The 27,841-nt window shown below is 40.6% G+C and overlaps 1 protein-coding gene across 2 annotated transcripts; it reads left to right on the top strand.

Moving 5' to 3' along the window:
* Positions 1 to 27,064, top strand: LOC139718308 (E3 ubiquitin-protein ligase SH3RF1-like). Of its 2 annotated transcripts, none has more exons than XM_071629792.1 (11): positions 1 to 585; positions 15,017 to 15,078; positions 17,562 to 17,775; positions 18,371 to 18,466; positions 18,978 to 19,120; positions 19,915 to 20,281; positions 20,886 to 21,004; positions 21,861 to 22,028; positions 22,569 to 23,199; positions 25,290 to 25,594; positions 26,049 to 27,064. In XM_071629792.1, the coding sequence occupies exons 1-11, from the start codon at positions 202 to 204 to the stop codon at positions 26,215 to 26,217; spliced, it is 2,658 nt and encodes an 885-aa protein (XP_071485893.1). In that variant the 5' UTR covers positions 1 to 201; the 3' UTR covers positions 26,218 to 27,064. The 2 variants fall into 2 exon arrangements, with proteins under 2 accessions (XP_071485893.1, XP_071485892.1); XM_071629791.1 differs by having other exon boundaries at positions 19,912 to 20,281.
* The last annotated feature ends 777 nt before the right edge of the window (positions 27,065 to 27,841 follow it).

Raw genomic sequence — 27,841 nt, 5'->3', positions numbered from 1 at the left:
AACCTGACTTTAAAAATGGCCAGGGAACAGTGATGTGAACATTTTGCAGCGTGCTCATGGTGGACGACTCTTTACGATGCAGCGGCCAGTTTTGCTTCCGGAAAAATTGCAGTTTGCGAGAACACAACCCCCGTATGGGGAGACTCTCCAGTGCTGATACATGCATGATGATGTTGGACTGCTGAACCTTGTCCAGGAAAGATGGACGAGCAGTCCATATTCGACATCTTGGAGTGCTCGGTGTGCCTGGAGCGGCTGGACGCCACCAGTCGCGTGCTCCCTTGCCAGCACACCTTCTGCATGAGATGCCTCCAGCAGATCCTCCACACGCGCGGCGAGCTCCGGTGCCCGGAGTGCCGGGAGCTGGTGCCGCGCCAGAAGGTCACCGACCTACCCACCAACATCCTGCTCGTTCGGCTGCTGGATGGGATGAAGAGGCCCCAGGGTATGTCTTCTTTGTCCTCATCCTCCCCTTCGTCAATGGCGGGCAAGGGGAGCGGGTCGTCGCCGGGCGGGTCTGGAGGAGGCACCAAGACCAACGGTGTGGGAGATTCCACGGGAGGAGGCAGGATCGGTGTCTCTAAGGTAAATGTCTTTAAGGAAAAAAAAAAAAAAGATGATGTGTGATGCTACTCGCACAAACTTGGCCACTTTTTGGTACAATTTGCGTGCATAAAGAGAATGCAACCTGCACTGTATATCAGGGTTCTCGCCAGGAATTTCTTCACGCTTGTCGGCATTTATGTGCGCTGTTGTGGGGGTGGGTAGGGGAGGGGGGGTTCCCCCTCCCGCGCGAAGCGCGGAAGCCTTCGCTAATGCTCAATACAACACAGATAAATCGCCGCTAAAATGCCACTAAATGCGACATTTTCACGGAGATGTAATGAACGTTGTGAGGGGCATATTCTCACAGAAACAATGCAGAAACTCCATACCTTTTGTTAGCGGCAGTTCCTAAATAATAAATGAAAGAGAAGTAGGTGCCGATGGTGGAGGTTCCGATTTCTTTTAGGCCTTTCCTGTTTCACTGTTGCAATAATTAGCCGCCTCTGCATGCATCGCAACAACGCGCGCCGTGTTGCTTTCTCGCCGTCTGCTCGACCACGTGGTAGGCCTATTGCATGCAGATGCGCGAGAAGCGATCGAGAACTTTCGGGACATCGTTGCACTTTCCTTTCTGGGTGTACTGCGGTAGTTTGGCCGTGACATCAAAGAGATATCATACAAAAATGTAATGATGGTCATTATTCCGAAGGTTTGTTTAATCATAAAATGAAACAATTCATTACTGAGTACTTCGAAGGTTTGTAATCGAAAACAACAACAACACCAAAGGTCGGTACTACAGATGAATGTTCAAAATAAAACTGATTTCGTTCGAAGATTAACAAGCATTTTTAGCTCACCTGAGCCAAAGGCTCAAGTGAGCTATTGCGATCGCCCTTCGTCCGGCGTCCGTCGTGCGTCGTGCGTCGTCCGTCGTCCGTCGTCCGTCGTCCGTCGTCCGTCGTGCGTCGTCCGTCGTGCGTCGTGCGTAAACTTTTTACATTTTCATCTTCTTCTTGAAAACCCCAGGACCGATTTTCATCAAACTTGGCAGGTAGCATCCCTAGGGAGTTAGGAACTCAATTTGTTAAAATGGGCACCATGCCCCACCCAGGGGGCCCCCAGGGGGGCCCAAACCCCCCAAAATTAAGGAATCTGTAAAAATCTTCTTCTCTAGAACCAGAAGTGATAGAGCTAAGTTAATGCTATGAGTTAGTACATTGATGACTGTAGTTTCAAGTTTGTTCATGGCAGAATCAGGGGTGCCCCCCTTTGGGACCCAGGGGAGGGGGGTGGGGAAGGGTTCTAATGGGGCCTAAATTGTACATTTTCATCTTCTTCTTGAGAACCCCATGACCCATTTTCACCAAACTTGGCAGGTAGCATCCCTAGGGGGTTAAGAAGTCAATTTGTTAAAATGGGCACCATGCCCCACCCAGGGGGCCCCAGGGGGGCCCAAACCCCCCAAAATGAAGGAATCCGCAAAAATCTTCTTCTCTAGAACCAGAAGTGATAGAGCTAAGTTAATACTATGAGTTAGTACATTGATGACTGTAGTTTCAAGTTTGCTCATGGCAGAATCAGGGGTGCCCCCTTGGGACCCAGGGGAGGGGGTGAGGAGGGGTCCTAATGGGGCCTAAATTGTACATTTTTATCTTCTTCTTGAGAACCCCATGACCCATTTTCACCAAACTTGGCAGGTAGCATCCCTAGGGGGTTAGGATCTCAATTTGTTAAAATGGGCACCATGCCACACCCAGGGGGTCCCCAGGGGTCCCAAACCCCCCAAATGAAGGAATCTTTATAAATCTTCTCTAGAATCAAAAGTTATAGAGCTGAGATAATACTACAAGTTTGTTCATAGGAGATCCAGGGGTGCCCCTCTTGGGTAGGGGGGGGGGAGGGGGGGTGGTTGGAAGGGTCCAAATGGGGGCCTGAATTGTACATTTTCATCTTCTTCCTGAAAACCTCATGATGGATTTATGTCAAACTTGGCAGGTAGCATCATCCCTAGGGGTCAATATCTCAATTTATCAAAATGGGCACCATGCCCCACCCAGAGGGCCCCAGGGGGCCCCAATCCCCCCAAATTAAGGAATCTTAAAAAAATGGGCCCTTGATATTGTACATTTTCATCTTCTACTTGAGAATGCCTGGTCAAATTTTGGTAGAGCTGTGAATGATTTAGATTAGTGACTGCGTGAAAGGTGAACTTGCGATACTCAGGTGAGCGCTAGACCCGCGGGTCTCTTGTTTCTTTATTATTTTCCGATCAACGAACCTTCAGAAAGGAATCTATCATCTATCATCGTTATTGCTTCAGAAAAACAAACCTTCTGAATAAGAAAACACCCTTTTGGGGCCGTTGTTGTATTCCGAAATTATACTGGCAGAACATTCGAAATAACAAAACTGATTTCGTTTGGATATAAACGAATATTTTCTCCTTTATAATTTTTCTATTAACGATCATTCAGAATTAAGAATGTAGAGTATTATTTTGCCATTATTCTTTCGGAGTAACGAACCCTGAGGGTAAGAAAACTGTAACCGTTTTCATTTCTTCTTTATCGTTTTCCGATTAACGATCGTTCAGAATTAAGAATCTAAAGTATATTATATCGTTATTCTTTCGCAGTAACGAACCTTCAGAGTAAAAGAAAACTGTAACCGTTTGGGGCCGTCGTTTTCTTCTGAAATTTCGAAATAACAAAACTGATTTCGTTGTGAAATGAACGGACATTTTTTTAAAATCATTTTTGGATTAACGAACCTTCAGAATAAGGAATAGAGCATTATTTTTTCATTAATCTGTCGGAGTAACGAACCCTAAGAGTAAGAAAAGTGCAACTGTTTTTGGGGCAGTTTTATTCCAAATTTCACCGGCAAAACGTTCGAAATGACGCACTGATTTCGTTTTGAAATTTACGGACATTTTTCTTTATTCAATTTTCGGTTAACGAACCTTCAGAATAAAGAATCTATTGTTATTACATCATTACTACTTCTGTCGGAATAACAGACCCTTATAGAGTACGAAAACACGCTGTTTTGTGCCGTCGTTTTATTCCGAAATTTCACTGACAGAAACGTTCGAAATAACAAAACTGATTTCGTTGTGAAATGAACGGACGTTTTTTCTTAATCATTTTTTGGATTAACAAACCTTCAGAATAGGGAATCTAGCATTATTTTATCATTAATCTGTCGGAGTAACAAACCCTCAGAGTAAGAAAACTGCAACTATTTTGGGGCAGTCGTTTTATTCCAAAATTTCACTGGCAAAACGTTTGAAATGACGCACTGATTTCGTTTTGAAATTTACGGACATTTTTCTTTATTCAATTTTCGGTTAACGAACCTTCAGAATAAAGAATCTACAATTTATTATTTCATCATTACTGCTTCTGTCGGAATAAGAGACCCTTAGAGTACGAAAACACGCTGTTTTGTACCGTCGTTTTATTCCGAAATTTCACTGGCAGAACGTTCGAAATAACAAAACTGACTTCGTCGTGAAATGAACGGACATTTTTTCTTAATCATTTTTGGATTAACGAACCTTCAGAATAAAGAATCTAGCATCATTTTTTCATTAATCTGTCGGAGTAACGAAAAAAAATGAATCTTGGTGGCGATAACTGATGCTGGTGTAGAGAAAAACAAAGACAGCTCGCTCAAAAGATGCTTCCTTCTTTCAGTTTATTTTCTCCCCAGTCATTCCTATCGTTCTCCTCCCATGAACCCCTGCCATGCAGGGACGATGAACAAAACAAAATGTTACCGATGCTGCAATGAAAAAAAAAAAAAAGAAAGAAAGAAACACGTCCTCAAAGCAAATTATCTATATACACTTTTCAAGTTGAACAAATTGATGTTCGTAATGGTGAATAAAAAAAAAGCACGACCTCAAGCAGTGGGGAAACTTGATATCATGGCTTGTGGAAATTTCCATGATATTTCCACGAAAGCCAGGTGTCAGATAAAGAATGTCGCGCGTACTGCCACCTTGCTTCAGTGGTCGTAAACAGCGTGTACATAGCATGTAAACCAACTGGGAACATTGATGAATGATCATCATTTATTTTCTGCCCGTGAAGGCCCCCTAACCCACCTTTTAACAAACCAAGCCAGAAGCACGTGGAGCATTACGTATACGTTGAACTTGAAAGACCATCATGACAGAATTACTATAAATTTCGGCCCGGAGAAGGAAAATGGAATATTCACGAATGACGTTTACAAATCCATAGAAATTGAAAAGGCTAAAATGGAACGCATGGCTTTTTAGATTAAAAAAAAATAACCCACTGAAACTACTAAAACCTAAATAACAATTTGCATTTGCTTACTCCATCGCACGTTCTTTTTTCTTTTCTTTTTTTAACGAAAAATGGAGTTAATTTTCTCTCTGCGGCAATGCTTTGAACGCATCTAATTTTGCGTCATTGCCGATGGCCAGCTTCCTAAAGAATTGATACGAATCCTTTCAAATATACGAAACAAAGTCTAAAGATCCTGGATCCTGGCGGTGAATTTCGGTGGTATTATAATTTAAATCCTGCTCACTATCAAAATTTAATCATCTGTTCCTTGCACCATTTTACCAACCAACTGTTCCTGAAAATTTCATCCTAATCTGTTCCCAAATTTTGACTTATTTTGCGAATAGAGAGACAGACAGGCAGACAAACTAACAAACAAACCAAAGCAGCCAAAAAAAAAAAATACAACCTTTGGCGGAGGGGGGCATGCATTTCATATCGTTTGTTTTTGCGTAACCCGACAACAAGCGTGACAACAAGCGAGCACGTGTCAGCCTTCCTCAGCCTCCCTCGGCCTCCGACCCTCTCTTCCCGTCCTCTCTCTCCCTCTCACAATACACTGTAGCGTTGTACACGCACGCGGCTGGATAAGTGGCCGGCTGGGTGCTTGTGCATGTGTGTGTGGATCCCAAATCAGAGCGCATGTGGTGAGCAAGTGTGTGATGTGGTGTGTATCAGCAGGGAGGTAGTACGTCGCTCTGTTGAGCCGCGTTGTTGTGATCGGTGCGGTGACTGCGTGGGTAAATTTTTGCGCTTGTATAAGTATGTAAACTGCTGCTGCTTTCAACATCTAGCTTCTTTTCTAGCCAGATAATAAAGACTGAAAAAGGCGAGAAATTGGTCCGAACTTAGCTCGTCAAGCAAGTTACCCTTGTCGGCAAGTTCACGCGTGGTGTTACCCTTGTCGGCAAGTTTTACCCTTGTCGGCAATTGCTTCATCAAACCGCACGCTTGTCGGGGCCGACAAGGGTGATATACGCTGGCGAGATCCCTGTATATAAGGGATTTTTTCTTTTCTTTTCTGTTAAATTCCTTTTTTTTTTTAAAATCATGTAATTTATTTCATCAGATTTCCTCAAATTCATATAATTCTCCAGGCCAAATGCATATTAAACTTGCATGTGTGCCTGTTCTTTGAAGACAGTCTGAAATGTTTGCATTTTCTTTTGAGAACTTCTGTGTCATAGGCAAACACTAGAAAATTAGAATTGTCTGAAATGCACTTTGACGCAGGAGAGAGTGCACAAAATTTGTGGAAACTTGGTAGAATTTGCTCTGTGTAAATACAGCTGTATAAACTTCCAAAATATGTGTGGTGCTTGTTGTACTGTACATACTACATGGTATTAGTTTTTCGTGAATGCTACACGTATATTGACTTTGTGTGGATATGTTATCTTGTTAAATGTCCATGATACATACCCAGTAGTACGTGTAGACTAGTGGAATCACATATTGACCTTTTGTGAAAATGTGATAGTGGATTTTTAACAAACTCTTTTTATATGCTTTTAGGAATCCAAAGCCCAAATTCTATCATGTGGATTGAGTGAAAACTGCAATATTACTGTAGTAGAAGACATGAGTGAAAGTTTAAGGAAAAGCAGACAATCAATTCAAAAGTAATGAATTTTTCGAAGTTTTGGTGCTGTCATTGCTGGATAAGGAGATTGTTACACTTCATGATGTCATTGTGGATAACAATATAGAGAAAATGTATAAAAGAAACTTCCCCATATTTTTGCTTTTCTAGCATAATGAAAGAGTACCTGACTTACCGCTTTCAGAAAGCAGGGGTCTGTTATGTCAGCAACAAGTGGATGGAATGTGTACTTTTCATGAAAAATTACATTTTGTAGAATTCTCCTTTATCTTACACTGTATTTTATTATCCAAAATGATGTCATGTCTGAGCTGTAGTACTGGTAATCTCCTTATCTAGCAGTGACAGCAGACAGCACTGAAACTTCAGAAATTCATAAATTTTGAATTGATTAGATACGATTTTCCTCAAACTTTCACTGATGCGTTCTACTACACGTATGAACATTGCTTGCTTTCACCCAATCCACATTTTTTTTTTTAACACTGTATAATAGGCTTTAGTTTCCTTGAACAGTTTGTGGTCAGCTCTTTGAATTACAGAACAGTTGCAAATATTGTGATTACAGTATGGTACAGACTGTACTGAACTACACTTTGTATGTGAGCCACATTCAAGTATGGTATCTTCTGTACTCTACAGTTGTAGCTACAGCTGTACAATGTATGTTTGGATGGAGTGATCGTTGTATGTTAACTGGTGAAATCACTCAAGAGCAGGCCTGTTCTGACCACGCTCCTTGGTTCAGACCATATTCAAAGAAGCTATTGCCCTCTGTGTGAACATTTGACATGCAAAGTAGTGTCTGTAGCCAAGAGGTGCGTTAAGGCAAAACCACTGATGTTTCCTTCTTTGTGCGTGTGTGTGCGAGTTAACAATCTGTGAAGGTGACTTGCGAAATGCATTGTGCTTTCTTAGACCCCGTGTCGGGGCTTCCAGGTAAATTGCGAAGGGATTAGGGTGAAACCCGAGTCGGGCAGAGTCAATATAATAATACATGGGGGAGAAACAAAGACTTCTTTCGTTTTCAATATTATGATGGATCAACAACCGCAGGGCACAGATTTGTCTTTGTTGGTGTTAATACTTTCTTTTTGTGTTAATACTTTCTCTTTCATTGTTGATACTTTCTTTTTCGTGAGTGGAAGGGGGGGGGGGGATGGGGATCAAGATGTTGAATGCATGAACAGGCCTTTGCAGAATTACTGTTTCAGTTAAACCAAGGGTTATGCCCAGGACACAGGACTATGAGGCTGCAAGTATCAAACTATTACAACATGTAAGTCAATCTTTGATACATCAGTCTTCTGAATTTAGATACTTCAGAGAACATAGCAAGAACAACAATAACAACAACCCCCCCCAAAAAAAAAAAAAGACAAACTTTTCTGCTGCAGTTGCAGTGTTCATCTTAAAAGGAGTTTTCATTTTTATTCTTTGTACCTCGTAGTTAGCAGTAAAAGGATGTAAGACACTTCACAATCATTACACTGGCCTTTGTTACTGTAGGTCATAGAGATTGTAATGCTAAACTGTTGGCAGTTGAATGGTTACTATTTGATGGTCAAGCTTGCTCTCACTGGGCACCTGACAGGAATATGCTACATAGGCCCCTATGTGTATGTTCATCAATAGTGTCATTTGTGATCTTTTCTACTGTACGTAGGTGTTTCTCATGTATGAAGCAAACATTCTTTACACTTGTCAGTGCCATGCTGTGGGTGTTGATTAATACTGTAAGTACATCTTGTATGTATGTAACATTAACCGTGGATAGTTTGTGATACATTTGTAGGCACTGGTGCTGCTAGAGCCAGTCTGACCTTTCTGGGGCTTACAGTGTACTGTGAAGAGAGATGAACTGTGCACAGTGGGCAAGAGCAATCAACATTTTTTTATGTCCGTGGGATTGACTGACAAGTTGACCCACTCCGAGAATTGAGAATTGAGTATCGTGGGCTACACGTGTATGTGTGAGACAAGAGTGTAAGGATGACTAGAAGGAGGTACAGTCTAAAAGGGGAAATTCAGTCCAAAAATAAGTTAGTCTGATAAAAAAGAGTATAATCTTAAGAGTTCAACGGTAAAAGATTTGACTGAAATCAGATGAAAAATAAGGAAGTTATGAAATTTTGAAGTTCTGTGAATTTCTGCAAAACAATTCTTGTACAGTGGATATGAATATATGAAAATGAGTGAGTTGACCATGTCATAACCTCACAATTTTCCATAGATCGTGTACAAGAAATGCGGAAAATTCAATGTTTCTGTCACTGAAGTCTAAAACATCTGGTTGAATAACTTCAGAATAGTGATCAGTTAGATACATACAATGTACATTGTATATCAGGATTTGAGTCTCTGACATAAAATTTTGCGTTTGAATGAAAAACTAGAAATTTCAAAAATTTTATATGTACAATGTACAAACTATAATGGCAAGTTATGAGGGGATGACATGCTCACTTTGTCATTTGCGTCAATTGACTGTTCAAGAATTATTTCCCGAAAAATAATGAAAACTTCAAAATGTCATAACTTCCTTATTTTTCATCCAATTTCAATCAAAATCATACCATTGAACTGGTATTATGTTACTCTATCTTATCAGGATAACTTACATCTGTATATTTGGACTGGATTTCCCCTTTAATTAACTTATGAAAATCCATCCTGACAATGCAACACATCCACTGTGTATGTAACTACACGTACAAGTATACAACTCTGTATGTAAACTGAAAATGCAAAGATCAGTGAGAAATTTGCCCCCCTCCCCCGAAAAAAATGAACATATTTTATACGAAAAAAATTACGAACTGTAAAATTGTAGAGATTTAGAGAAATGTGTCACTCTGTGATCTACGATGTACTGTATGTACATTGTAGGTGTTGAGCAGCCCTCCAAATAGTCACACAAAATGTCATGATTTCATTTTTTTCCCCAAATATTTGGGCACAGACAGAATTTATCGCTAAGGAGGATAACAATGCAAAAATGTATTAATCTTACAATTGTATTTCATACTACATTGTAAGAACAAGTCTGTTGGAATGTATGTCAGGTAAGAATTCTTCTTCGACTTCGCCTATTTTTCGATTTGCACAAGGCCGACTCCATCAGGGCTTACTGTATCTTCTCTAGTTTCAACATTCATCAGAATTTTCATGTGCATATTTTGTGGCCTTGTATTATTTGGGAAAGAAAAGTTTAAAGGCAGTTATAAACAACTTTGACGAGGAGATATTATTTGCTGGTATGACATAATTTGTTTCTTTTTCTTTTGAAAAGAATTTCAATTTGCTGTTTTTTTAAGCCTTCTGTTCTAATTCCTAACAGTGTTTAACATTTTTGTGTGAAGATGTTTTTGGTGACTAACCACTGTATTCCTTACAGAGACGGATGAATATAGAGAAAGTTTAGCCTTATGATACCTGAGACATGCAAAGTTCATAGAGAGGTGCTGAAACTATTATAGTGGATAGTCATTTGAGATTTAGCCTAAATAGTCCATGGCCACAGACTGATAAACAAGTGATTTGTATTACTTTTTTTTTTAATGTTTGAAAAGGAGGAATTTGCTTGTACACGTGTAAACCACAGTTTTGTGTGTGAAAACTCCAGTATGTTGTTGTGAGTGGAAATTCCTGTTCTTACCGCAGAAAAACAAGTAATTATCAGTCAACAATGTGCGCGACACATGAAGTGAAACACGTTCTTTGTGTTCTTCAGACATTGGGGAGACCTTGTAATGGGTGCATTTTGAGGGATTTTGGTCACACTTCAGAAAGCAGCTTCCAACTGCTCTGTGTGTGTGTGTGTATGTGTGTGTGTGTGCGCTTGTGTTGCATGCACTTAGGCTTCCCTCTTTGTCCTCCATCCAAACAGATAGACACACGCTTTTAGAAAGGCCACTCCCTTCCCCCTGCGCCTCCTCCTCCCATTCCGCTAATTGAGCTGACCCTAGCCTTCCCTCCTCGAAGTCCAATTAGGGAGGTGCGCAGAGTTCTTATCACTCGCCCGATGTCCATGTGCATCTTCGCCCAGTCACCCATAATAAACATTCCTGCAGATAACATCCATGTAATTATTTATGTGGAGATGGATGTGCGGTGGTGTGAGAGAGAGCATGACCTATTTGTTTGGTGTCACCTAGTCTTTTACTTCAGACCTTCTTTTGAAGGCTTCCGAGCATCTGAGTACGGACTGTTGTGAATTTGATGAATTGTGCGATAATTCTAACTCTTCTTTCATTGTGGCAACTTTAGTGTTGCAAATTATCATTACAGTGAGCCTCTTTATCCATTTCATCATAGGAAATACACAAAAGTTACATGACCTAGTCAGTAAAAGAATGGTACAAGCTGTACAGTGTAGGCCTACATGTATATAAAGTGAAGTTTATGCAGGGGTTATTAGTTAAATTTGCTGTTCAATAGGTCTTGTGAGGTTGCCACCTACGATACGGGTGTATGCTGTTGGGTTGTACGTGTAAATACATGCAACCTGCTCCCAGTTTCTACCCTAGTGTAATGTCAGGTAATTTGTACATTGTACGGAGGATGTCTATTACATTTAGAAGGATAAGTCATATTTAAAACACATTTTAATGAGGTCTATAACCACATTCTATATGAAAGCATCTTGCAGATGTTTTTGTTTGTCCATTTACTTATACACACAAGTACAAATGTAAACATATTTTGACAAGGCATGAATGGTTTTACACAATTAAAGATTTATGAATGCAATAGAAATGGTCTTGTAATTCTGCTGATATGTCAATGATGGAGTCATACCTACAGTGTAGAGTGGGGCAACAAAAATAAGCCATTTGGGTGAAGAGGATTTGGGTGATGTGTGGCACGCAAGGTTTCACAATGTATGTTTATGTAGCTTTTATTGTAGGAGTGCTTCAGAATATTTTTCATGATTGACATCTGTCTAGAGAGTGTAACCTCAAGTACCATGCGAACCCCAAAGTGTGATTTTTGTACAATTTCACACCTTGTTCATGTTGGCTGGAACAGCGAATCAAGTACAAAAGTCAAACGAATGGAATGATAGTGCCTACAGTGCACATTTTTAAAGAAAATTTTAGAATTTTAAGTTTGACAACCACCTACAGCGGTATACATGATGTGCACATTAAATGAGATGTCATTGCTTTCAATATTTTTTAAACATGCCTATCATTGACCTTTTTGTAAAGCATACACGTAAACTAAATTCTATTTTTGATTGGAAATCCAAAAGAAAGTTGTATTCTTGCTGTTTTGCTGTTCTTCTGTGACTACAGTAAACAACAATACAGGACCAGAATAGGGCTCACACGTATGAACAGAAGTGTGCATTCTACCGTATGAAATACTAGCAATGAATATGTATACAGTGTATGTAATATGATTATGGCATCGAACGACATGTGTGTGTGTTTGTGTGTTTAGCCTGATAAAGAGGCAGAAGTATCATGGTTGTAAACAGATTGCAGAAACCCCCAGTCAGTACTGACTCATCAAAACAGATATAACTGCTACCATCAAATAGTAAAAGGTTTTATCTAAACGGACTTGACTCAGGGGTTATTATTTGATCCGAAGTTCAACATTGCTAAGAAATGGTATGCACAACTGCACGTAACCGTAAAGTGCTGATTTGCACCGTAATATTAGAAAGCACTGCATACAGTAACTCCAGTGCCAAACAGCAAAATGATCTGAGTGTTTTATGACTAATATTACACACATTTTATTTCATCATGAGAATGATCGTGCTGGGCTGTGTGTCCTCTTTTGAAAACAGGCTTTGATTATGCATAAACGATTGTGACATCATTGTTGCTATGGTAACCCCCAAGCATCAACTAGAAAAGTTTGAGGAATGAGACACGTTGACCCCTTTGAGCAATGTATGACATACATACGCAAGACACAAGTGGATCACTGTAATAGAATGTGTTATGTAGACTATTCGTCCCTACTTGAATAATGTGACTTGCACAAAAGTGTTTACTTTCTTGCATACAACTGTATATGTACATTTGTACAGGGCAAATAGTACAGATATGGTACAATTGTATAAGAATGATATGATTTACAAGGGAAAACCAACCCAACCCTAACCAAGCTACAGTGTATTTTGAAACCAAACCAAAAAAAAAAAGTAATTCAAGTGATTAAATACAATACATTGAGTATTTTCAATGACTCTGCATTTGTATATGAATAATATCATCAGCCACAAAGTATTTTTGACATTTTATCTACCTTGCTAAGTTTCAACTTTATGTTTATTTTTTACATTTTATCCACTTTGCTACATTAAGTTCTAGCTGTATGAAACATTGAAAAGAATAAAATCTGACAGTTTTGACAGTAATCATCTTTACAATTGTAGGGAGGTTGTACATTGTACATTTAATGGATATTGGATGTGATGTGTTAAACACATTGACCTCCAGTGGCAAGTGATTTTTTTCCCCCTTGTATAACACATGTCTTCAAGGTTGAGAATTAAGAAAATATCTCAAATTGATTGACATGTTTTATGACCCAATAGTCTATTGTAGTTGGATTTGATTTTGTTTAGTTTTCATTTTAACTGAATGAGGTCATAGAAACGACCTCACTGTGAATTCAGCTATATGGATTTCTCTGAAAAAGTCAGATGTTCACAAGTTCTACTGTGTGGGGAAGAGGAGGGGTTCTACATTATATGTACAATATGTATTTAGTACAGTCTGTGGTTAGACGGTGCAGTGCTAAATACATGCAGTGGACATTGAATTAATAGACCAGTTTGTAATTCCACTTTGGGCATGAGCAGAAAAAGGTCATTTGTACCAACAGGCATTTTGGTTTGTAAATTCACAGAGATAAGCGTCTGTGATGGGATGATTATTCATGTGATCCTTACAGTGTATCTAAATGGTGCTTGCCAGCACATCCACCTGATAGCAAGAATGGTATTTTGCAATATTATTAAAAGGAAATAGGCTGTTATTGCATTCAATACAAAACAATGAAATGGATGCCTGCTAAATTGTCAACTGATGGAGTATTCTGATCACTTGATCTAAACGTAAGTTCATTCTTTGTTTGAACATGAATACCATAAATTGGAACGTCAGGCAAGCTTATGCATTATGCCGCTTTGAAAACGAGTGAAGTGCCTAACCGACTGAGAAAAAAGAAAGGTCATTCATACCAATGTGTACATGAGCTAATTACGAACTGGCTTATTCAAGTAAAACTAGTACACACAGTGTATAACAAATGTGCATTTGTACAGAAATATACATCTAGTTATTGTAAGACATTGCACTTTTTGTCAGGGTGTGTGTGTGGGGGGGGGGGGGGGGCGGTGCTTGCATGCATGTGTGTGGGAGAAGCATCAATGCAACATACAGGAAACTCCTACCGAAAGCTAAACATGTCGTGATGTACATGAATGCACTCTCTTCCCAGTCAGTGCCACGTGTGTAGGAGTGTCAATATTGCAGCCTGGTAACAATGGCATTGAAAAGTTACGTCAAAGCAGCCAGGCTTTGCATTCTTTTTAAAACCTTTTATTGTCCAGTTCCTGTTCTTGGTGGCTGTTTGCTCAGCAAAACGCACACACTGACTGCACCTGCTTGTCAGTATGAGCCTGACTAGCTGCAAACTCAAGATTGTCAAATTCACAGTTCAGTCAAAACACTGTATATTTGTATACGTGCCCTACTTGGCAGCAAGATGTAGAAGATGAGAAGTTGTGTGAAGTCACAGAACTTGTATAACTTCCTCTTTAGTTGAGAATACAAAACAGCCCATACCCCACCCCATACTTCCTCTTTCAGTAATTATATGTATGAGATTGCGAATAGCAATTAACAAGTGAGGAATTTATCAGATACGTACAAAACACAGAACAACAAATTTACATTTCTAAAGATAAAGTCACTTGTACACTATAAACATTGTGTCAGTTACAATTTGATAATCAAAGTACAGTACTTCTTGGTGGGTTTTAACTCTCTCTGTCTTTAGATGGAAACTTGTGCATTGTCTGATCCAATTGTTTCAAATCATTAACTTGATTCTTACATAATCTTGTTCATTTGGCCCATAATTCTGAAAATCAATGTAGTGCATGTTTGTATTTGTCACATAAACTTGAGAGTAATGGATATATTACCTGGAAATCATGTTACATTTTGAGCTGTAAAATGATGATATTACTTCAGTAACAGAAAATAGAAACTTAACAAAAAAGTTTTTTTTTTTAAATCTAAAAAATTCATATTGTATCATGTAGTAGTGCTTCTCATCCAGTGTGTTAAATATATACCAAAAGTATCATACCGTAGCCATAATACATGTACATGTACATAAGTCATAGATAGTAGAAATAATTAGGTCCTAATGATTTCTATGGAGTGTACCATAGAATTTATTTTCCATAATTTTCAGCCCAAATCTCAACCTTACAGCCTCAGAAATGCCACAGTCTGAATGATCTAACAGCAATATCTCTGATTTCCTCTCTTGATTTAAAATGCAGATTTCTGGCCAGAGCCAGGCCTGTGCAAGAGCTCTGTACAACTATGATGCACAGGAACCAAGGTGAGTGTCAGCTTGCCACTTTATGCATGCATGCAGCGTCATATGTAATGTGTCAACCATTAAGGAATTACGTGTGAGTCATGCAAAGTCATGTCCATGTAGACCCCCTTTCACATTAAAGTGAGTGTGAGTAAGAATCATCCTGAAGACACTTTAAAAAGAGTGTGCTGTCCACCTCAATGACATGAAGTAGTGTGCATCATTTTGTGTTTTGTTTTTATCGGTAGTGTTACAGTGCAGTTCACATCAATGTCCCCCTGTTCAGACACAAACCAGTTTGTACCAAAACTTGATTTCTAAAGAAACAGTGTATAAATAATTGTTGTATAGCTGACAGACTGTTAAGATGAATAATCTCAACCATTCTGGAAAACGTGGTATAGATGCGCAGTTTCCCACTGCACGTCTCGGGGGCCTCTGTTGTGCAATCTCGCTATAAAGATTGCTTATTTTATGAATCTGAATCGGGCCAAATGTACGTCATGCATGTGTAAAAGCACATTGCTGCCGGCTCAAATCTCCTCATCCTTCTTTTCCATGTCTGTCTTAGAGTGCTGCTGTAAATTTCAGACACTTTCCCCGTCTAGTTTGTGTGTATTTGTTAGTAGTTCACGTCCTCGGAGTCATACAGTAAAACTTGAATTACTGCAAAACTAGAGAGACGGTGGCAAGCCAAGGACGGACACAGTACTGATGTAGATCTTTCAGGTCTACTAGATATATGAATTGCCATTGAGTCTGGACGAACATACACGGTGTAAATGTCCCCGTTTTTCCCACCCATAAGAGGGCTTTATGACTCCAGCCTGATGGACATGCGTGACCTTTCAGACAGAAGACTTCACTCGCCATTGGGTGGGTGTGTTAGTCTTGTGTGGTGCTCTTGGCCTGTGGTTTACAGTATGATTCTCAGAATGCATGCATTGTTAAGTATGCACAATGTGACTCAAGGTGTTTTCACTATTCAGCTGTCAAAAGCTTGTATGTTATCTCAATTTTGAGCGTAGGATGTGTCATTTCATTTTTTTTCTCCTTTTTTTTAGTTGAACTATTTATTGAGTGAAATACATGTAAAGCAATTTCAAAGAAAGATTTGGCTATCCTGAGTTCAACATTGAAAATAAAACATATTTGCATATTGTCAGATGTCAAATGAAACTTGAAAGTGACTTTTCCACACTATGGCAACAGTAGTGAAGTTAGTTCCCATAGTAGAGAATTGTATGAGAATAGAAAGGGCCTTGTCAACTCTCAATACCGTACACTCCCATACAAATACTCTGTGTGGAACATGGTCCACCATTATTAAGTAAAGACTACTGTGCTGTCCTTTTTTTATTCTATATTATTTATGCAATATAAAAGTTATTGTTTGATCAAAATACACAAGTATGTAATGATAGTGCACTCATGTACAAATCAATTTGTACGAAATTAGCTTTTTTACCTATACATGCCCTGAATGTGCATTCCTACAATGTACATCATGTTTTGTGTTCAAAGTCTTCTTAATAAGGTTTTGCTGTTGTCCAACTGACATTGTAGTCATGATACAGTATCTGGCATGAATTGATGCCACAGTGATTTCATGAATTCTGCCCTCTATAGATGATGATTAAACATCTCTGTGGTCAATCCATGACCAGACAGGTGTGTATCAGGGCTCATATGATGAGGGAACATCATTCAATCTCCATTGATCATCTAATTAACACATGGAAGGTCAGCCTATCAAGAACGTTGAAGCCTTTCTGGGTGCCCTTAAATGGAAAATGCCAGTGAAAACAGCTCTTCTGGATTGAATTAAATATGAATTCATACAAATTCAGCCACGTCATTATGCAACCTTTGGCATGGGATACTACAAGCGTACCAGAAGAAGATATACGTGTACACTGTGTACAGAGAAGACAGTGTAATCATAGAGCTCTATTATTGCAAACAAACCTTACCATGGAGCTGCCTCCATGATCGTACACCGCTGCTACAATGTATGTCTATTGAAGGCCTACACAACAATCACGGATTGTATAAAGTGTGTGTGAAAACATTAATGATTGGCATGTGTCATATATATGTTATCTAGGATATATGACAAGGATGTTTCAAGTGTATATCATCTGCTGCTCACTTTCATCCTTTATCCACTTTCACTCAACTCTCACTGCATTATACTTCCTTTCCCCTCTAATCTTCACTCATGTGTAGCGATTTCGTCTACCTGTCAATCAAGATTCTATCACATCCCTGCTCACAAGATTGTTTAAAGCTCGTCTGGGAGTTGCCCTTCATGTATACCATATTGACAGTGGCTTGTGAAAACAGCCATTTCCTTCATATCTCTGCCTGTTTTTCCATGCAAGACATGATTTGTATTCGTTGGATGTACAAATCTTTACGATTACGTCACACATCTCACAAGGGATTTAACACCCTTTCCTTCCCCTTCTCTCTCCTCCTCCTCCTCCTCTCCCCGCACTCAGTGATTTGTCTTTCAGTAAAGGTGCTATCGTGACGCTGCTCAAGAGGATCGACGACAACTGGTACCACGGGGAGCTGGACGGCGGCCGGGGGTTCTTTCCCGCCAGCTACGTGGAGGTCCTGACGCCCCTCCCACCGGATCCGCCCCAGTGCAAGGCCCTCTACGACTTTGACGTCAATGAGCAGGAGGAGAAGGACTGCCTCACGTTTTTGAAGGTAGGCACGTTTTTGCAGTACAGCTGTAGGCAGCCATGTTGTCATTGGTTAATGCAATCAAGTAATCATCACATGTTCTCATGATTGTTAAGAGTATGGAAAGTATTTCTTTTTGTGAGAGGAATTATCTATGTTTTGCTGTGATCCTATTGAGCAGGGATTTGTCAAAATTTGCTTTTCAGATATCTTAAGAACACAAAATGCATCACAAATTCAATGTCAGCCTATTTTGTTAAAAGAGTTAAATGTTGACTGTGTTTTACTAGGGTAAACATTGTTTTTGATATTGGTATGTCCTACAAATAACGAAAATTTATTTCCAGCTAGAATTTTAATAGATTCTTGTAACTTCTTGGCTTTTGCAGCTCCATTCAATTTACTTGTATGTTTCCCTTAGAAGGTGGAAACATACTTCACAAGTTTCAATTCATCATTTTATTGAATGTTCCATTTTGCCAGGAATCTCCTATGTGATACAAGAAATGTGACCGAGACATCTTTGTTGATACATTTAAAATGGCATTGATCACACAAATTGTTTGCATGCCATTTAATGTGTCGTCTCGCCTCCCACTGTCTCACTGACTCTATACAGGATGAGGTACTGAACGTAATCCGGAGAGTGGATGAAAACTGGATCGAAGGGCAGAAGGGCGACAAGATTGGAATCTTTCCTCTCTCATTTGTTGAGGTACGGTTGTGCCGCGATGAGTGCTCATGTCTGTCAAAATGACTTCCAAGAGATGATGTGTGTGATGTGTACCACAGCAAAAGTGTAGGAAGGAGTTTTCAAAGACTATGACCACATATGTTCTTTTTTTTTTTTACATATGAAAGCTAGTGAGTAATTGAATATGCTGTTATATGCAAATCTAGCATTTAATGAATACTTTTATTTTAAGGCAGTGTGATGTGCCTTAGTTCTTTCATAGGATTATGACATAAATGCTTGATGCGCACCAATGCTGAATACTGTTTTATTGAAATTTCAAATTTCACTCCTGTTTTGCAAAGTTTCACCTACATTGTTGATGGCCAACTGTTTCTTAGTTACTAATGAAATGGTATCAATCCAAGGCATTATGTAGTCCAAAGGAATGAATAAATTGATTATCACCATTGTGGTAGCATAATTACTGTTACTATTGCTTGCTCTGCTCCTCCTGCTGCAATAAGTGTTCAACTTTCATCATTCTTTGCAGCTGAATGAGACGGCAAAGAGCCTCGTGGAGGCCCATGCGGGCGCCTCGGGGGACAGCTCCAGGTCAACAGGGGGCGAGGGAGCCAGCGGCAGTGGGGGAGATGCTTCCCAGGGGACCAGCTCTGGGCATGAATCCAGCAGCAGGTGAGAGAGAATTGGGGAATGGGGGGGGGGGGGGGGGGGAGGGTGAGGGGGATGAGAGAGAACAAACAATGAGTATAGACAGCCAAAGTGGAGCTAATTGTCATATGCACCTCTGATTACATAATCACATTTTTGACATGAAGTCAAATTAGATGTTTCCTCATGCAGTCAGGTGACAGTGATTTTGGAAGTGCAGGCACCTCTTGCTTTGATGTGCACTTCTCCCTTTGTCCCTTGTATTTGTGTAGTACTTGGAACAGTTTGAAAATAGTTGGTTTGGTTGAAGTGGTTAGCGATAAATGTTTGCCTCTCGATCTGCCTAAAATTTATACAATTTGAGATAATCTTATTTGTGAAGTTTGCATGGACTTTGGATACGGACATTCTGATTTTTTCACAAACACAGTTAGAGAATAGTAATTCTTAAAAAATTATTTTAAAAATGTTGTGCTAGAGATATCTGAACAGAAATGCGATTTCACCGTCTGTCTTTTCAGTTCAAACATATTGACACAATCTCACTTCTGTGAGATACTGACGGGCCAGTGTCCTCCTAATAGGCAAACGGGGTCTGGTCAACAACAGAATATTGAGAACAATTACCATCCTTATGAGTGTCACTCTGTGATGAAGCAGTGTAACATCTTTATACCCTGTATATTACCAGCAGTTTCATGTAATCCATTTTAGCAGCAGTCTGCTGCTTATCTTATTGGCACAAGCATTCATAATTCATATGATTGATTGTTTTTATAGTGAAGTTTTGCTCTTTCTTTTCGCTTCACCTACAGCAGAAACAAGTCCTCCACAAAGAGACACTCGTTCACATCAATGCTGGGAGTGCAGCTGCGATCCAAGGACTCACAGGAGAAAGGGAACGCTGGGAGCGGCGGAGGAGGCGGGAGTAGCCCCGGCAACCGCCACTCCATGGAGATCTCTTCCCCGATCCTCGTCCGGTCCAGCAACCCCGCGGCCGCCACCCTGATCGATGCCATGGCATCAGCTGCGAGCGCCATGGCGACGGCCGGGCAGTCTCCGGCCTCCTCCCCATCTCCATCTGCCTCCCCGTCTCCCGTTGCTGGGGCAAGCCTGAATCCTCAAGCTGGGTCAGCTGGTGGCAGTGGCAGGAAGAAGCCGGCTCCTCTCACGCTACTCAACCAGGTGCGCTCATCTCTCCGAAGTATTCCCTTGCCATGACCTGGCTGTGGGCTTAGCTCTTTCCAAAAGGCATTTGACCCAGCAGAGGTCGATACACTTTGACTGAGCATTTCCACACCAGCTGGTAGAAAAACTTTTCACAAGGTGTAACGAAGGCCTGCGAGTATCTCTGGATTGATATCTCTAGTTTAGTTATGTCATGTATTTTCTGTTGTTTTATTTGCATAGTAACTTCTGAAGGTGGAATGATAGCCACGATCTGAATTGAATTAACATTTTATGAGGTCATAAGATTTTTTTTGCCCCATATCATGAACTGCCATCGTATTCATGCCTTACATTTGCCGATACAAAAACATCTGCTTCCCTGAAGGCAAAGTATCTCTACATTTTTATTTTGCAAGATTTCTCATTCCTTCACAGACAGAAAGGTGCTGATACTAAAAGCAAAATTGATTGCAGCAGTGTCCTTCTGTTTCTGACCTAGTGCGGGAGATATTATACATAAGATGACAATCCAAGTTAGATGTGTCGACAAAAAAAAAATGAGAATGCTAGTGTTTAAATGCATAACGGTATGTTGTTCAATGACTCTTCTCCCTGGCAGACTGGTCCTGGAGTCTTACCACCCCACTCTCCCACAGTGGTGGGCTCAGGGGGTCCCGCCACGCCCAATATGATCCTTACGCAGGACCCACCCTCATCTCCCAAGCCCAAGGTGGAAGTGTAAGTTGTGGTTGTGTGGGAAGCTAAACTAATTCCCATCCCTGCCTGCAATGAATATGTTAAAAATGATCATGTGTTTATTAGTTTCCATTTTGTTTAATGTATTATAGTGTACAATGACCTGATTATTTGATTTTATTTACAATCAAACTACCTCTTTTTTTTTTTGCTAAAAGTAGAAATTCATTGTAGATATAATATACAATATATGCATTGTGCACATATACATTATATACATATAATTTGAAAAACAAGGAGGATAATGTTATATTTTTTAAAGGGAACTTAACTTTTACTTCACTGCAAATAGTAACTTGTTTGACCAGAAAAGAGCATAAGTGTTGTTAGCTTACCGTTTATGGTTGTGTGAAGAGGGAAATATTGAAGTTATTTCTTCTTCCAGTTCAATCTCAAAAAGAATAGAACCACTGCACAGGGAATACCTGTGAGTTTTATATGATAACAAGTGTTTGATGTGTAGAAACTATTGTTCATGCCAACTTTGTTGGGATATATTTGATACCTGTCTGACTGCCATTCTCTTTCCTCAGACATCAGTGGTGGTCCAGTGGCCCAATGGCCCAGGGCTGCTAAAAACTGATGTCTGGCCACCACTATTCCCGTAAGGTTATCACGGCCCGATCACGCAGCTAAGATTCACATTTTATTTTTGTATTTTCTCTTATTTTGGGCCAGTGCATTTCTTTTCTTGGGGCCACCAAAATCTGATGACCCGTATGGGTCACCAGATAAAGAATCAACTGTCCAGCCCCAATATACCTATGCCTCTTTCTCATGTGTTTAATTTCTGTGACAATACTCATTTACCTGTCCCTCCTAATCTATCACACCGCAGCTTCATGGCCATGTACAACTTCAGCCCCGCCCATCCCGACGAGGTGGAGCTGCGCAAGGGCGAGTTCTACACGGTGACGGAGAAGTGCAAGGACGGCTGGTTCAAGGGCATGTCCATTCTCACCGGTCAGATCGGTGTCTTCCCTGGGAACTACATGCAGCCGTACAGGTGGGTTTAGCGTCACAGATGAGGAAAGTCCAATTCTTAAAAGAACTGCAGTTATTTATCACTGGGAGATTTTTTTTTTTTTTTTTATTCAGGGGGGGGGGGGGGAGTAATTTTTCTGGTTTTAACAGCCTAAGGACTTGTTTCTATGATGTAAGTCTGTGAATGATGAATTAGCGGTTGTCCTCTGGGCCAAATTTAAGCAAAAGGTCTGTTCACACTACATTCCTGTGTGCAAAACCAGAATATTTCAATAATCATACTTCTGTTCTTCAAAGGTTAGAATATCTTTCCCTGTAGCAATAATGTATAGCAATGTTTTAAATAATCTCTTATTGATTTCTATTAGAGCCAGACACAATTTTTTGAGATTGTATTTTCAGATTACCATGGTATCTTTACTGGACTTCCATCTTTAATGCATAGATTTACAGGCGTAAACCTTTGTTTTTGTTGAAAACAATCTTCAGAAAGTTTTAGAAATAGAGCTATAATTCATTTTCTTTCACTCTCCTCAATGATTGTGAATGTCTTGTTCTGCAGGTCAGAAAAGCAGAAGAAGACATCAGCATCATCAACAACTTCAACATTGTCTGCGTCGTCGTCAAGGCAGACGACGACAACATCAAATTTAGTAGCAGCTTCTACGGCAGCAGCCGGACAAGGCAGTGAGAGGAAAGCCACCACTGGTATGCCCGATGGACAAAAGACTGTTGCACAGCTGCAGAGTGAGCGTGCCCAGCAGCAGATGCAATACCGTGCACTCCAGACTGCCGGACAGGTTGCAGTCAGCAGGCCCATCCAGACGCCCGCAGCGAGACTCAGTGAGAGGCACCCGAGGGGAAGCCCGCCCAGCGCTGTGCTTCAGGGAGGGAGTGCATCGGGCAGTAGCTGGCCAGGAAACGCCGCCCCCATCCAGATGGCGAATCCCAACAGGGCGTGCCAGGTGCATACCGCCGTTCAAACATCAAATGCCAGTCAAGTAGGGCAGACGGTGCGTCCACGGACTTCAAATGTTTCTGCTTCTTTCCATCCTGTCGGAGCCCAGCTAATGCCAGGCTCACCCCCGATGGTGGGTGGTGTTAGGACTCAAGGGGTCATCACGACGGCGGACGGAACCATCCAACCCGGGGTGCCCGTCAGGCAAGCCTGCAGCCAGATGGTTCCCCACCAGGTAGTCTGGCACCTCAGCCATCCCGCTGATCCGTTGCACAGTGTCAATGCTGCACCTGCTAAAAGCAAACGTGTGCCAAACTCGGGCCCGTCGGGCGGGGCCATGCTGGCCACCCGGCAGCCCGTCGACAAGCCCCGCCGGTTCAGCGAGAGCGACCAGCCCGCGGCCGGCAGGGCGGGCCCGAGTGGCAGACAAGTCGCTAACCATGCCGCACTGCAGAACGCACACGTCTCAAAGTCTGGTTTGCATGCACAGTCACCGCTCTCACCGCTCCTGCACAGCACCTTCTCTTTCTCCAAGCATGCCACCCTCATGTCCAGTGACAGTGTGCATGCTCAGGTAGGGGCCGACACTGGCTGTCGGACACCACCACCCACCCTCCACCACAGCCCTCCCCAGGTCAGGGGTCATCGTAGGCGCAGTGGCAGTATGCCGTCACAATTCACTCTAGCACACAAGGCCGATAAGGTAGAGTGCTAACCAAGTGCATGATCTGAAATGTTAAATACCATGACCTTAAATTGTAAGGATACGACACAAAGTCATTTTACTGTCAACTTCAAAAACTTATATGAGTTTGATGTAGGAATGTCCCACGCTGATCTATCAAAACTCCATGAATTAACTCCAATTTCTTTTAAATTTCTTCCAACTCTACCAAGGGTGTTCCTTTTCTGAAATTACAGAACCTCTTTCAGTAAATAGTGCATGTAAACAAGAAGCTTTCAAACTCGACCATTAAGTAAAAGCAAACAAAATCAAAGACTTAAAAAAAATAATAATGCTTACTCCAGCTGCTTAGAATAGTAAAAAATAACTTCTAACTGTAGTAGATGAAATCTAGGTAGCCAAAAAAGAAAAGAAATGAAGAATAACAATGCAACAAAAAAAAGCTTATCTTCATTTTTCCTGAGCAACAAGCCATAAACATAATAATGAAAAAAAAAAAAAAACTACAATTGGCGTAGCATCAGTTTTCATTTTCCTTCATTCATATTCTTTAGTTTAGAGCCTTGATATTCTAACCCTATCAAGGTTGCCAAGTTCTGGCAGGTCCTACCTCTTTGGTAGTTAGACCAAAAAAAAAGAAAGAAGATTTAAAAAAACAAAAAGTTAACTGCATGCATAGGGGATTGCAATTACAGCATAACTGTTGACAATATGCAGAAAGGACCTTTTAAATCTGAAATCTTACAAGTTTTAGTACACTGCCCTCTACTTTCTCATATGCACAATTTCATGTTTGTTTGGTTTTTTTTTTTCTCAGCGCTCTACCCTTTCATTTGGAATGATCTTTGTGATACTCTTTCAAATGCATTCATTTTTTAATGTGTATTTCATTTTGGAAAATGCTTCTTCAAAAGTCAGATGGTGGTATTTGTTCATTTCAAAGTCCCTCAAAAATCATAACCATGAAATCATCCTGTATGAAGTTCATATATTTATATATTATGTTTGTCTGTTTTTTTCTATCATTTTGACCTGTGAAGAAATTGATTTGCAGTGCTGTGTTGTGTGTTGTTTGTAGTGTCTTGCACTTGTAGCGTTACCACAATTTTGCACGTTCTAGTTAAATTTTAACAGTCTCCATGTGGTTGTATCATTGCTTATAATTAGCCAACAAAACAATGCAGATTCATGTTTTGATTGTGGTAAGTATATGAATACATGACCAAAGTGTCAGTATACTGTGTTTATAATGTCTTTGAGAAACCAAAAATGTGTGCGTGAATTGTTGCGAACTAGTTCCAAATTTTGTGCTGATATATGGACATATTCTGTGTCTTATAAATGCCTTTCAAGGATCTGACAATGTTTTGAAGGTCAGATATGGTTCTAAATGAACAAAAGAGAAGTTTTTTTTAAAAAATTTGTTTTCAAGTCAAAGAATAAATCTGCAAATTCATGTGTGATAGTCAGCATGGATTCTTGAGATCAGGAGACATTGTGCTCCCCAGCATATGATTTAATTCAATACACAGTAAGATACATTTTTGTTTAGATTAGTATTGAATCATTTTGGGGTTTTTTAATCACTTTTTCCATTAGTCTTAATTAGCATTACATGTCTCATTTTCTGACTCGTGTAGAAGGAGAAGAAGGAGAGGAAATCCAAGAAACCCTCCACGAAGCACATATCCAACGAGGCGCCCGAGCTCAGCACACGCTCCAGCCAGTTTCAGGCGTCAAACGTGCGGACGTCGGTCTCCGCGTCGCAGTCGCCGAGCTCGTCCAAGTCGTCGTCGCCAGAGACCCAGCAGCAGGGGCCTCTCGGGGAGGCATCTCTTAGCAACGCAACGGGAGGGGAAGCCAGGGCAGCCGGGGGCAGCGAAAGGCCCGATGCAAGTAATGCCGAACAGCTCCCACCGCAAACAACTCCATTATTGCGTGAAAGGTAGGTCTGTCATTCTGGCTAATGGCTGGTAAGGTTTTCAATGTCATCGGACATCTGGGCCCCATTTCATAAAAAGTTGATATGATCGCAACTCTTGCTGGAATGGCAATTGTCATAGTAATGACAAGAATCCAGCTTCCTGATTGGCTGTTGCTATTGGAAGTTGCCATTCCAGCAAGAGTTGCCATCCTAACATCTTTTGTGAAATGGGGCCCAGATTTGTTGTATTTTAGTGTAACCGATGAATTTATACTTATGGTGCATGTGCTGTGTGTAGAGCAACACGTTTTTACTGTAATCACTTATCAAGTTACGCAGGATCGACAAAGCATCCCAGTTAACCAGTAATGATCTCGGGACTGAACAAGCAGTCTAGTCTACTAAATATACTTTCCAAGTTTTAAAACTTGTTATTAGCAATTCACGTGTGTCTGAACTATCCCATCCTTTGCAGATATCGCGTGATAGTCCCTTACCCACCGACGACTGACGCCGAGCTGGAGCTCAAAGTTGGAGACACGGTGTTTGTCCACAAGAAGAGGGAAGACGGCTGGTTCAAGGGCACGCTACAGAGGACGGGAAAGACGGGACTATTCCCAGGCAGCTTTGCTGAGAAATACTGAGTTGGGCCTCGCAGGCTCTCGACGATGCCGAGTGCAAAGAATCTAGAGTGCCAAGTGCAAAAGAGAATTGCTAGTGCTGTGTGCAAAGCGTTGCCAGATGAGAGGATAAGACAGGATGAATCCCCTCTTGCTTCTTTGCCAAGAGGAGTATGTAATGCTCACTGCAGAAACGAAGCTGTGCCGAGTGCAAAGGAACTCAAGTGCCGAGTGCAAAATTGTTGTTAGGTGTTGTGTGCTGTCTGCAAATGCTTGGCTGCCACACGCATGCAGACTGTCTGCTTGCCGAATATGGGGCATCACCTCCTCTCTGACCATGGCAACAGCACTACCTAAGAGTTTTGTTGTTGTTGTTTTTGTTGTTTTTTTGTCCAAAGAAATATTGGTACATCATGTGATGTGCTCTGTGAACTTTTCAGAAGTCTCTTATATTAGAGACAAGCCGTTATTTATAATACTCATTGTTAATATGCTCACATTCAAGTCTTCATATGTGTATTTTTTTGTCTTCGTACTCTGACCGATTCAACTGCAACCTTGGAAAAAGAGTGTTATTCAGTGGCATTATGCTCTGTATGTATTTCTGTGGCATCAACAATTTATGGATGCTCATTTCATTTTTTGAATGAAGCGTTTAGGTCATTTTTATTGGTAAAGTGACAATTCTTGAGCGTGGCAATGAGTGGTATAAATCAAAGTGAAAGTGCACAGGGGAAAAGTTCTCCACAGTTTTTGTTGGTTTTTTTTCCCTACAGAATCATGAGAAATTATGTAATTTTTTATTATATGGAAAACATCAAAGTGATAATGGTTATGTATCATGTAAGTTTTGTTCATACATCTCAAAAGAAAGAAGGAATTTGAGTAATATGCTGTGGCAGGTAAAATGCAGCACATTTTTGCATGCTAGCCAATATAAACTGGTTGATAGTTTCTATTGCCATTGTGTGTAGGGGAACGTGAGGATTATAAAGCCTTGCCATCTCAGAACAATGTCACAGGATCACAACGTAGCATGTGAGAATAAGTGTGCATTTTAGATGAGAGGCAAGGGAGAAATGTTCAACACACACGCACACACAAAACAAATGCCACCAAAAAGGAGAAACCAAAATTGAACAATTTTTAGGTTCCTGTTTATTGTCATCACGATCAATGCCTTAATGAATAGAGAAATGCTGATTTGATGCTATTTTACCAGGAAGAATCAAAAGATTATATCAAAGATTGATGTTTGGTAGTAGAGCAAGCGTAGTTGCTGATTTAGAGATGGAGGCTACCTCCGTCAAGGCAGTGCAGAGTTATTTTTTTGGAAAGCAACTGCGAATATGCGATTCGATATGCAATGGTAAGACCTGTGCCTGAAAGATGTTAGACCAAAGAACAGGATATCCTGATACAGCTCCTCAAGTCTTTGTGCTGCAAGAGACTAGCTAGAATGTGCGGTGTTTGTGGAAAAGGGGCAATTTATTTGAGGGTTAAAATTTGTCCCCCTGTAGCCAAAGTGTGATGATGCAAGACTGCACAATGAAAAGATATAAATGCTACGGAAAGATACTTCATGAGACACTCCTTGAACGTAGCATCTTTAGACTGTGGGCAAGGGACAAAATATTGGCCGATTGGG

Source organism: Diadema antillarum, unplaced genomic scaffold (genome assembly GCF_040938485.1).
Source record: "Diadema antillarum isolate AM-2024a unplaced genomic scaffold, OU_Dant_1.0 scf00000092, whole genome shotgun sequence".
NCBI lineage: Eukaryota > Metazoa > Echinodermata > Echinoidea > Diadematoida > Diadematidae > Diadema > Diadema antillarum.
Note: the sequence above shows the minus strand (reverse complement) of the source record. Positions and strands in the feature narration are given on the sequence as shown.